Source organism: Micropterus dolomieu, linkage group LG12 (genome assembly GCF_021292245.1).
Source record: "Micropterus dolomieu isolate WLL.071019.BEF.003 ecotype Adirondacks linkage group LG12, ASM2129224v1, whole genome shotgun sequence".
In the NCBI taxonomy this organism is placed as follows: domain Eukaryota; kingdom Metazoa; phylum Chordata; class Actinopteri; order Centrarchiformes; family Centrarchidae; genus Micropterus; species Micropterus dolomieu.
In genome coordinates, this window is record NC_060161.1 from 11,938,379 (window position 1) to 11,950,429 (window position 12,051).

Genomic DNA, 12,051 nt, shown 5'->3' on the forward strand with positions numbered 1-12,051 from the left:
GTCCATATTGACATATTGATTATACCTTTAAACATATTTGTATTAGCAATCTGAGCAGCTTAGAAGCAGCTAAATCGGGCGACCCCGCAGGGATTAAGAGGTTTTATACATCCAAAGAACTTCTATAAAAACCAGACCAGGCGTTTAATTAAGGCAGGCTTTTATTTGTCAAAATGTGTTGAGGAAAGGAGGAAGGCGGCTATTTGGGACTCGGCTATTCAGTTGAAGTTTTACGGTAACTCAGATTATGTGGCCACATTAACAACCAAACACATTCTTGGCTAAATAGGCCTGTAAAACTTATTTGAACACAATGGGACGGTTAAGTACTAATTTATGAAGGAACAACGTAGTTTGTAGTCACTCTGTCTCCCTGAAGAATCATGATTCTTCCTTAGTTTGATGGTCATACTGTACCCTGCAATAGTAATAGAATATCAAACTAGTAGTTAAATACTGTAATAACTACAGTATACAGTTCCTCCCAGATCTCCAGATTATTGCTCAGTAGATCAAACACACCATAGAATAGGTATACATAGTTAATAGTATAGTATAGTAGTATAGTTATTTATAGCTGTTGCACCCTTATTTCATTATGTCATATCTTCTTCTAAGTGCCTACCTATATGTATGTAAACCACTGGTACACTGTTAGTACAAAGGACTGAACCATAATTCAGAGGAATTACACTGTACATAATCTAATCTAATATAATACAATACAGTGGGTTAATATGACAAAAGCATCAGTTCCACTCTGAGTCTATCTGCAGGCAGCATAAACAACATGAGTTTCCACTTCTCTCTCTGATGCAGGCCTCCTGTTTCTTATTGTTGTTGAATACAATCTCAGTGCTTTCAGGTCATCAGAGTCCAGATTCTGTAAAGAAGACACACAGTTACACACGTCAACTAGCTGAGTTTGTGAGAAAAACTTTGGCATGATTCAACCACCTTTAATATATTAAAACAGATAATAGTGAAACTTGATTCACCTCATGCTGTTGGGGATTCTGTTTTTCTCTGGCAGCTGAATGACAGAGACAATACGTCTAATCAGGTGACCAAGATGAACATTTGTATTGTTTCAACATATTCACACAACTTAAGAGTTAGTGGGCAGGGGGAGATAGAAACAGAAGCTCTGAAGAAGTACCTGTCTGAAGTTTCCTGTTTTTAACAAGCAGACCGATGATGACTATTACAAGGAAAACAGTCAGGCCGCCCAGGATCACACTCGTCAGCTTTGCTATTCCGTCAGACTCTTCTACAAGAAAGATCATTAAGTTAGACTCTATTTTCCCTTTAGAGACTTGAGAACTGGCTGAAATGAAAATAGACCAAACTGAATTTAACTGAACTATTTTACCTTCAAACATCTTACTTTTACACTGGCTTTCCACATCATCATGTGGCTCATCGCTGCCTTTTAATGACACGAAGATACATTCATTCTTTCTTTTAAATTTGGCAGATTTACATCAAAATTATTAATGCAATTATGTTGCACACATGATGTTGTTTTTAGACAATTATCAAAATATTTTTTGCAATATATGCAGAAAAACACAACTGAATAATGGGAATCCAAAGACAGAAAATACTTTACAATACTCTTACCTTTAATGTTTAAATATATTACACTGAAACTTGGACGTGCCTTTCCGTAAAATCCACAGAAATACAGTCCAGAGTCAGATAAATCCACTTGTTTGATTTTGAGAAAGAGAGCAGAGATGTTGGAGCTCATTTCAAATCTTCCACTTTGATATCCATCACAGAATGTAGCATTGCGATCAGACTTCATCATAACAGAGATACAGCTGATGTTGGTTCTCTGGACAAGTCTGAACCAGAATGTTACAGCGTCATATGTGGAAATGTTGGAGCACAGCAGTGTGACGTCTTCACCAGACTGGACCTCCACAGTCTGAGACTCAGAAACTGAGACAGAGATCCAGCCTGAAACGAACAGCAGACGACAAGAAGACTGACTTGTTATAAAGTAACATGACAGTAAACAATATCTCTTAATGAAACTCAGCAGGTGTGTAATAAGTAAAAAAGTTTTAAATTAAAAATAATTAAATGGCAGTACTTACTGAGGCTGCAGAGAATGAAAGTTGTTATCAAGGTAAAGTTCATCATAGTGCTTATGACTGAAGCTCTGCAATGTCCGTAAATGAAGTGTTCCCCATGAAGTGTGCTCTCAATGCAAAGAGGCGGGCTGTTTTGTTGCTTATCATGTTGCTCAAACTGACCACATAAATGCTGTGAGTGTTGACGCAAACATTTAGCCTCACAGAGCATAAGACAAAGTTATTTTTCCAATGAATGTTGATTTATTGTCATCTTCACACCAAAGTACATAATATACAATAATGAACAAAGGAGGACGAAAAGGATTCACATAAAATGCCCTCAGATAGCTGATAGGTGTCAGAAAATGTAATGCTGTATAGTCTTTGACTGAATAACACCAATATACTCAGTTTGAGATTAAAGTTTACATGTTAACGCCTGACAGTATTTAGATATTTCCTACTGATGGGAATGTGTGCTTGTAGGTAAGCCTGGATGAAATATTGGAAGAATAGTGTAATCAGTTACTCAATGGCTGGTCACTAAGATAGGTAACCACCATAGTAATGAGTAGTCAAGGTATCTAGATAACTGGAATTGGGCCAGATCATAGGTTTACTTGCTGAAGCCAAAAGATGGATTCTGGCTGTGAAAGAACAACACAAGGCACTGAGATATGTTTACCTGAATATATTAAATGCAATGAATAAGAAAGGTAAATACCATCAGTAAACAGTAGCAATTGGATACAAATGCTAATGGCAATAGATAACAAGTGCAATTGCAAAGTAGTAAAGTGGACAAGGTGAAAAGTAGAATTTTAATTTAAATTTATTAGTGCATAGACCCTTGAGATGCAGCATCTTGTTTACAAGGGGGTCCAAAAACAAGCATACATGATACAAAGACAAAACATAACTACTATGGAAATACACAAATACATAATTAGAGTCAGTGTGCACATAGTTCTACCTGAACCCTTGGGCTAAGGGGGAAATAGATCAAGGGTGTCTGGTTCAGTGTCTATAGATTGCAACCTCCTGGCTACAACCGGGCTCTATAACAAGTGGGGCTGGCTCGCCAGCTAGTACTAGAACAGTTTATACAATTTCTCTGGACCTGGACCTCCTCCCTCCGTTATGTCCCCAGAATGCAATTATTCGGGTCATGTTTCATATGCTTCTTGTGTACACACAGAAAATGCTGTGAATGTTTAACTGATTGAACACAGTACATTCCTAAAGAGCATTCTCCTCCCAACGAACCCCCTCCATCTTCGACTCAGTGTGTAACACGGTCCAGTCTCCACAAACCTGGACCTTCTCCGATGCTAAGCTAATGGTCCGACTTACGGCCCACACTGCTCTCCCGGCTAAGCTCAAGCAAGACACTAGGAGGGCCCGGGTCTTTGCTTCGCTAGTCAAACCACTGAGACAGAAGCCCTTGGCCCATGTCGCTTTCCTGGTGGCAACCGAGCAAGACAGTAGTAGGACCTGGGCTTCCTCCTCGCTAGCCAGGCCGGCCGGCCTGCACAATGGGTCACCTACACTGCCTTACAGCCAAATGAAGGGCTGCTGCCATGACGGTGACACAATGCAGCAATGCTCTGCACTCTGCTAGCTCATGTACAATGAGTGTGTTCCTAAAATACACAAACCGCATTGTCAACTTATGCTCAACCAAACCAGCACTCAGTTTAGCTGCGACGGCACAAGCCAAGCTAACGCCAATCTATGTCAGCTATAGCCGGAGAGACGAAACCAGACAACGTGTCTCTTCCAGTGGTGCCGTCCGCGGCCAAGCGGGAAGCTTCCAGTCAGCGATCTGATGCGAACGCGGAAGTCCCTGAAACCTGTATTCTATTGAAATATATATATATATGTATATATCAATGTATTCTATCATTTTTATATTTATATATTTATGTTAATTGTCATGCACCAAGTCACTAAATTCCTTGTATGTAGTAGGCAAACACAGTCAGGCCAAGGTTTGACCTTAGATACTGCAGGTCAGTTGCGCTCACACCACACTGTGCTTTCTCTTAAACAAGGGATGTGTATGTCACCGACTCCTCCCTGCTTGCAAACTCTCCCTATAAGGACATTTGACAGTCACCTTTGCTGGCTCCTCCTCCATCAAATCAAAAATGTCTTCTGTTTTTATTTTTTCTTTGAGATTATGATCAAGCAACAGAGAAATTGGCATTTGAGAATCAAAACTAAACTACCAAGGAAATGTATTTTCCTTAATATGAATCTTCTTCATCTTAATACTTCCCACATGATATCCTACACTTAAGATACTGGCAAGAATGTTTTGCTGCCGTCGCATGCACCTGTTGACAAATGAAAGGAAGAGCCACTTCTTCTGCAGACACATTTGTATTTCTCTCAGAGCGAAAGTGATGCCATCAATTGTACCAATCCTTTAAAATCTAAAGCAGACTACACAACCTTTGCCACAATTGGCCTGATCAAACTTTTTTAGATCCCAGACAAAACATCCCAACATAAACAGTGTACAACATGGCTTTGAAGAGGGTAAAAATGGGTCCTAGTGTCATGTGGACATAAGAGTCTGAGAGGAGGCATTCTGGTATCTGGTAAAGTTGTTAAACTTGTGCCCTAACTTCAGTGTACATGCTCACATGAACACATCCATATGCCAACAGTCACTCAAAGTCAAAGTCAAAGTTCACATGTACTGCTCCTAGCAGGGTGGCCACACCCACCTCAAAACAGTCTCAGAAGAGCCTTAAGACATCGATGATCCTCTGTTGTGTGAAAAACAGCAAGTCATTTGATATTTTTGGTCAAGGCTGATGTTTTCATGGTGGGTTTTTCACTCACACAGACAATGTTTGTCACCACAGTGTGGTGCTTTATTCCGTCATTGTTTATTTTCTTTATGATTTTTTCCACTACAAATAAAGAGGCTGATATTATTTAGTCAGAAGCAAGTAGGTTCGTTTTCACAGTTTCTTTTTATAATTTGCTACAAAGCCTCGTGCCTTTCATGTGCTCAGACCGCACTGTGCTGTCTTTTCCTGTGAAGAGATGTGTACCTCCCTCACTCCTCCCTCCCCCTGACTCTCAAACTTACTCACAGGACGAGTCAAATGGTCTGCCATCACTGTCCTTTGTGGCTCCTCCTCACCAAACATCAAACATGTCCTTGTTCCTATTTGATAAAAATCAGAGGCAGACAAAATAAGAAAGGCAGAGACTTTTTCTCAGAGAGAGAGGCAGAAAAAACACAAGAAAGAAAATGCAAACTGAACATGACTAGGAACTTTATCGTACAATATGTGTCCTTTTGCAGGTGGCAGCAGATTACAGTTTTTTACGATTGTTTACACACTAAAATAAAAATTTCCACACAATTTGCAAAATTCTACTCCAATGAGCAAAACACCTCCCCAGATTTGCACAACATTACACACAGTGATTTGTAGACACAGATAAGGATTGTGAGGTTACTTCCTTGTCATTACAAAGCCCCGGATTGCCAATGACCACACTACTGAACGCTCTGGATAATCACATCCACCAGGTGTGGAAGCACACATGTGCTAATTTGAAAACGCAGCACTCAGGTGTGCTATAAAAGGCAGCAGGTGAGTTCACCTGTCTTCAACAATAATGGAAGGAGCTAGAAGAAGAAGAAGAAGAGTGAGAATGAGAGGGGGAGCTCAAAGAGGAGATGAAGGAGGAAGAGGAGAAGGAGGTAGAGGAGGAGGCCCAGGTAGAGGAACAGGTAGAGAAGGACTTGAAGAGTTGATAGAACCTGAACAAAGAGGATGAGGACCAAATTTGACTCAAGAAATCTGTGCAAGACTTATTGACCATGTTATCAACCATGGACTGACACTGATGGAAGCTGGACAAAGAGTTCAACCAGATCTCAGCAGAAAAACTGTTGCTAACCACAGCTAACCACACAGTACACTGAAACTGAAGCTTGCTGTACTTATCATCAATATCATTTACTGTGACATTTGACAGTAGGCTGCATATGTATTTTTTTATTTTTATTTTTTTTACATAGGATTGAGGGTCGAGGACACCAAGGTGGAAGGGGCCGTATGTCCACTCGCCATTGTGAACATGGTTTTGACCAATAATTGTATCAGGCTGCGAGAAATCCAAGCCAATATCATCAATGATGACCATATTTTCAATAACATCCAACGAGTCTCTCTGTCAACATTAGGTCGAATCCTCAAGAAAAACAAATATACATGAAGCAACTGTATCGGGTACCGTTTGACAGAAATTCAGTGAGAGTGAAACATCTGCACAATGAGTATATGGAGGTATGTATTGTTCATCTTACTATGGTGTGGTATTGTGCACTGCTCATAATGTTCTGGCACAAAACAAATACTGTGCAATAGATATTGAATAGCATCCTATTGTCTTTTACTGCGTTTCAGAGAGTCTTGCAAATGGATGCTGCAGAAATTCAACATGAATTTATATATGTGGATGAGGCTGGACTTAACCTTGCGATAACAAGAAGAGGGAGAAATGTAATTGGACACAGGGCAATCACCAATGTGCCAGTGCAGCGAGGGGGTAACATCACCCTTTGTGCTGCTATTACACAAAATGGGGTCCTCCACCACCATGCAAATCTGGGACCCTATAATACAAATCTAATTAAAATTGCAGATATAAAAAGACAAAACACAAGAACAGGATTTTATAATAATCTTACCTTCAACATTTAAATATATCGCACTGAAATTTGCCCGTCCCTCTATGTAAAATCCACAGAAATACAGCCCAGAGTCAGAAAAATCCACTGTCTTCATTTTGAGAGAGACAGTGGAGATGTTGGAGCTCATGTTAAATTTTTCATTTTTAAATCCATCACAGTAGAAAGGATCACTGTTAGAGCTGCTCATAGTGGAGACACATCTGGCCTCGGTTCTGTTGATCACTCTGAACCATAACGTCAAAGAGTCAGATGGGGACGTCTTAGAGCACGACAGTGTGACGTCTACACCAAGCTGGACCTCCACAGTCTGAGTCTCAGAAACAGAGACAGAGATCCAGCCTGAAACAAACAGCAGAGACAAACCTTTCTTAAAATGAACATTAAGAGAAAGAATACCTTATAATACATTTAATAATAAGTACATCATTTTAGTTACATTTACTCATTTGGCAGATGCTTTTATCCAAAGCGACTTACATTTGAGGAACAACTTACAAGCATCAACAGAGCATCAAATACAGCACGAGATCTACAACTGACACTACATAGTAAAAGCAGCAATAAATACTAGTACAGTTCTGTTGGTTTAGAGAATTCAACAAAGTTGACAAAGAAGGTGATGAGAGTTATTCAGTGCCAGTACTTATTGAGGCTGCAGAGAATTAAAGCTGTTATCAAAGTAAAGTTCATCTTTGTGTGTATGACTGAAGCTCTGCAAAGTCCGTAAGTCAACTCTGACCAGGAACGCTGCTCTCAATGTAAAGAGGCGGGCTGTTTCCTTTTCTTCTCTTTTTTTGCCCCTAAAACAGACCACAAACATGTTTGATGAAGCAAAAATGTATTTCATGGAGTCTGAGATAGTCATCGTTCTTGAAATATTGTCTTGGTCATGTTCCAAAAAAATGAACATATAAAAGATAAGCTTCTAATAATACCATTAAAGTCTAATCTTCAGTCAGGATCGTCAGGATTCAGGAGTCAAGTCAATATTACATGCTTTAAATAATAATAATAATAATAATAATAATACTCATACAATTTAATAATAAATACTTAATAACTTAATAAAAATAGGTACTTAATAACTTAATACCTTTTTTTTTTTTTTTTTTTTACAAAGTCCCAAAACAGCAGCAATACAGATTAAAATAAAGACAATATAGGATGTAAACAGACACTGCTAAAAACACAACAACAAACAGAGTAACTATTAAAAACAGATCAAAACTTCACATACAAGTGTGTGCCAAAAAACTATGAAAAGTAGGAGTAAAATATATTACAAGAGACAGTGATTCCAGCGGTTGAGTGAATTCACATAAAAGCCTGTTCATATGTACTACTACTATAAATAAGTGTGTTTTTAGAAGGGATTTTAAAGATGAAACAGATTATGCACAGCTAATAAAGAAAGACTGTCTGGACTGACTGAATAACAGAAAGAAGCAGAAATTAAGGTCATACTGATGTTAATGTTAAAACACATTCCTGTCTAGTTGTTCATGACATACAGTTGTGTAAAAAAAAAGTGCTTCCAAACTGGGCCTGGGAGAAATAACATAGAGGCAACTGCAATCCTAAATCATCCGATGAATGAAACATGGATATTTTGTCATAGGTGCTCCATCCTTTGTTTTTAGTGCACTTAAATATAAATATTCTCCCTTTTTGCAAGTGAAGAACATTCAAATGTATTTTGGTCAACAGACAGTTGACTTGGACCATTTAACATTTTTTTTCAGCATTTTTCTTCAGGGGGACTGTAAAGGTCTGTGTTTCAATTACAATTAATACTGTAAATATTCATCGGCAGGCTAAACAGGTTCTGTTTCCATGACATCTGGTGGCTTCCTACACACAGTAATGGTCTGTACATTAGAAATTATTGAAATATTTTAATGCATATATTTTGGGAGTTTGCATTACTATTTAGTCAAGCTGCACAAGAGTATCTTTTCCTAAGTCTGGAATAAGCTTGTGTGATATGAAAGTAAAGTAGTGGTATGAGTTTGAGGTTTACGTTCCAGATACCTCACCATGGCGGTAAGTATGTGCTGGTCATACAGTATGTATTCATGAAAAAAATCTAAGTAGATGGTATTCTTAAATCAAACATTCAGCATTTTTTACTTTAGACATGCATACAATAATCACTGTGAAAAAAACATCATCATCAGGTAGGCCTGGTAATAATGAAACCTTTGCGAGGAAAAAGCCAATTCTTTAACAAAAAACCTGCAGAAACATGTACTGTTTACTGACCTTTTATTTTCCAGGAAGATCAAAGTCATTCCTGCATCTAAGATACTTATTTCCTATTACTTAGGAAACTTATTTCTTCTGAATAACAATGTACAATGCACATTCTACACTCATTTGCACAGAATTTGACACTATTTAAGTTTAGTAGTATAGTAATGGAATAAATATATAGTGTATATTGCATTTTATTTTTCATCTCTTAACCTACCTTGTGCTTGTTTGTCGCACATCTGGCGTGTTTTGTGTAAGTTGTCCATGTTTTGTAACTTTGTGTTAACTTTATTTATGTAAACTGTAACACTGCAATGCCCACCCGTCCACCCGTCCATTGGTCCAATATTGAGTTTAAATATTGACTTTGCTTTTGTAAACTTTATTTTACATCTCTAGAAACAACATTTAGTTGTATTTAAAATATTCAAATCTAATCTTGTTCTGAATGTATGCTTTTTTAAAAGAATATTCTGTAAAAAGAACAACAATAATTATTTACTAATGAAAAAGGACCTATTAGAGTAGTGATAAAGAACCGAACCGATAAGGAGTTTAAAAGTAAGAGGGTCAATAAAATCCTAACAATAGAAAATGGCCACATGATCTATGAGATAATGTTTGCTTGTTCTGATTAATTTTTACTTTATTATTTATAAAGATTAACATTAAATATAACAATTACAGTCTTGTTGTTATTTGATAATAAATTAAACAATCAGTATAGGGACAAATAACTGTCTACTCAGGTAATTGGTTTTCTCAATAATTTGCCATCTGGGCGAGTGACAAAAAATATGAATGTTGAACCCTGCATTTGTACCTGTTCCAGTTTTACATGTTCTTCATTTTCTGCCTGATATCTGCTGCCTGTGTTTGATAACCTGTGGCCTGTGTATGACCTGTTTGCCTGCCTTGAATCTTTGGATTTTTGGCTTGTTTGGACTGCCTTGTGTCTGACTTCAAGTCTGTTCATTTAAACATAAAGCCCTTTTTCTTCTACCTGTTCTGCCTCAGTGTCTACATTTGGGTCTTCAGCCCCATAGCATATCATGTCACACACGCTATGTTATCACAGTTAAAATCAGTAGTTTGGACATTGAGGTACTGCGTGGTTTTCCAAAACGTCCATGCAGCCTTAAAGGGTTTTAGCTTTTAATTTTCTCAGCCAGTATTAACTTTTTATTTTAAGATTTTATTTTTAGAAACCTTTGATCGAACAGGCCACATGATTTTCACCTCAATTGTGCTCAGATCACACTGTGCTGTCTGTTACTGTCAAACAAGTGATGTGTACCTCACTCACTCCTTCACTGCTGCAGACCTTCATCAAACTTTCAGTACAATCAATCGGGACACTAATAAGTGCCCTTCCTAACTCCTCCTAGATCAAACACCAGTCATATGTTTTTGCTATATAGACAAGAATAAGGAAATGCTAAGAATTACAGCTCTGCAGTAGGAAAAGACATGAATGAACATTAGATCTTTATTGCAACAAGCCATAAAAAAGCCCCAAAGCATTTTAATACGATACAGCATCAGTTTCAGATGTCTCCCGAGTCTATCTGGTGGCGGCATAAATAACATTCGGCTCTCGCTCTCTTCTTTTTCCTTTTGGTTGAAATGTCACTGCTGCGTAGTTCAGCTCATCAGAGGCCACATTCTGTGAAAAGAGTATTTTACGTCTTAATGCGGTGACTTGACATGATTTTAATTCCCACAGTGTTGCCTGACAAATACTGAATTTTTGAGTGAAATGATTGATATTTCTGACAAGACTACGTAAAATGTGTTGTTACAAAGTTATTTACTGAGCAGGACGTTTCACCGTTGAAAAAATAAACTTGTTGCTCTCTAATGGACAAGCTTTAAAAAGGTGACGCAGTTTCTGAACTAACTTGAACATAATTTTTGGCTTTTCTGGACTTAAATTGCTTGTAACTTATCAGCCCATATATATGCAATACAAATACCGTCTATACATAAGACTCAACTATGCCAACATATCAGGGATAAGCTAATTTAAACCAATACAATATGGTGTAATACAGCTGTTTTATTTCACACAATATATACTTGTTGATCTAATAAGTGCTAAAATTCTCACCTCTCTTTGCTTTGGATTCTGTTCATCTTTATGAGCTGAGTGACAGAAACAAAATATCTGGTCAGTTTATTGATCATTGTCTGTGGCACTAGCAACTAAACCAAATATAAGATAGACAGAGAAGCTCTGAAGAAGTACCTGTCTGAAGTTTCCTGTTTTTAACAAGCAGACCGATGATGACTATTACAAGGAAAACAGTCAGGCCGCCCAGGATCACACTCGTCAGCTTTGCTATTCCGTCAGACTCTTCTACAAGAAAGATCATTAAGTTAGACTCTATTTTCTCTTTAGAGACGTGAGAACTGGCTGAAATGAAAATAGACCAAACAGAATTTAACTGAACTGTTTTACCTTCAAACATCTTACTTTTACACTGGCCTTCCACGTCATCATGTGGCTCATCGCTGCCTTTTAATGACACGAAGATACATTCATTCTTGATTTTAAATTTGGCAGATTTACATCAAAATTATTAATGCTATTATGTTGCACACATGATGTTGTTTTTAGACAATTATCAAAATATTTTTTGCAATATATGCAGAAAAACACAACTGAATAATGGGAATCCAAAGACAGAAAATACTTTACAATACTCTTACCTTTAATGTTTAAATATATTACACTGAAACTTGGACGTGCCTTTCCGTAAAATCCACAGAAATACAGTCCAGAGTCAGATAAATCCACTTGTTTGATTTTGAGAAAGAGAGCAGAGATGTTGGAGCTCATTTCAAATCTTCCACTTTGATATCCATCACAGAATGTAGCATTGCGGTAAGACTTCATCATAACAGAGATACAGCTGATGTTGGTTCTCTGGACAAGTCTGAACCAGAATGTTACAGCGTCATATGTGGAAATGTTGGAGCACAGCA

The 12,051-nt window shown here is 37.7% G+C and overlaps 1 protein-coding gene across 1 annotated transcript in view; it reads right to left on the reverse strand.

Annotated features, from left to right (window-relative positions):
* Positions 1-557: 557 nt before the first annotated feature.
* Positions 558-12,051, reverse strand: part of LOC123980455 — a 35,868-nt gene continuing 24,374 nt past the window's right edge. Inside the window, exon 6 of the mRNA XM_046064863.1 lies at positions 558-883. Within this exon, the coding sequence (XP_045920819.1) occupies positions 767-883 (117 nt within the window). The 3' untranslated portion in view covers positions 558-766. The remainder of the gene's footprint in view (positions 884-12,051) is intronic.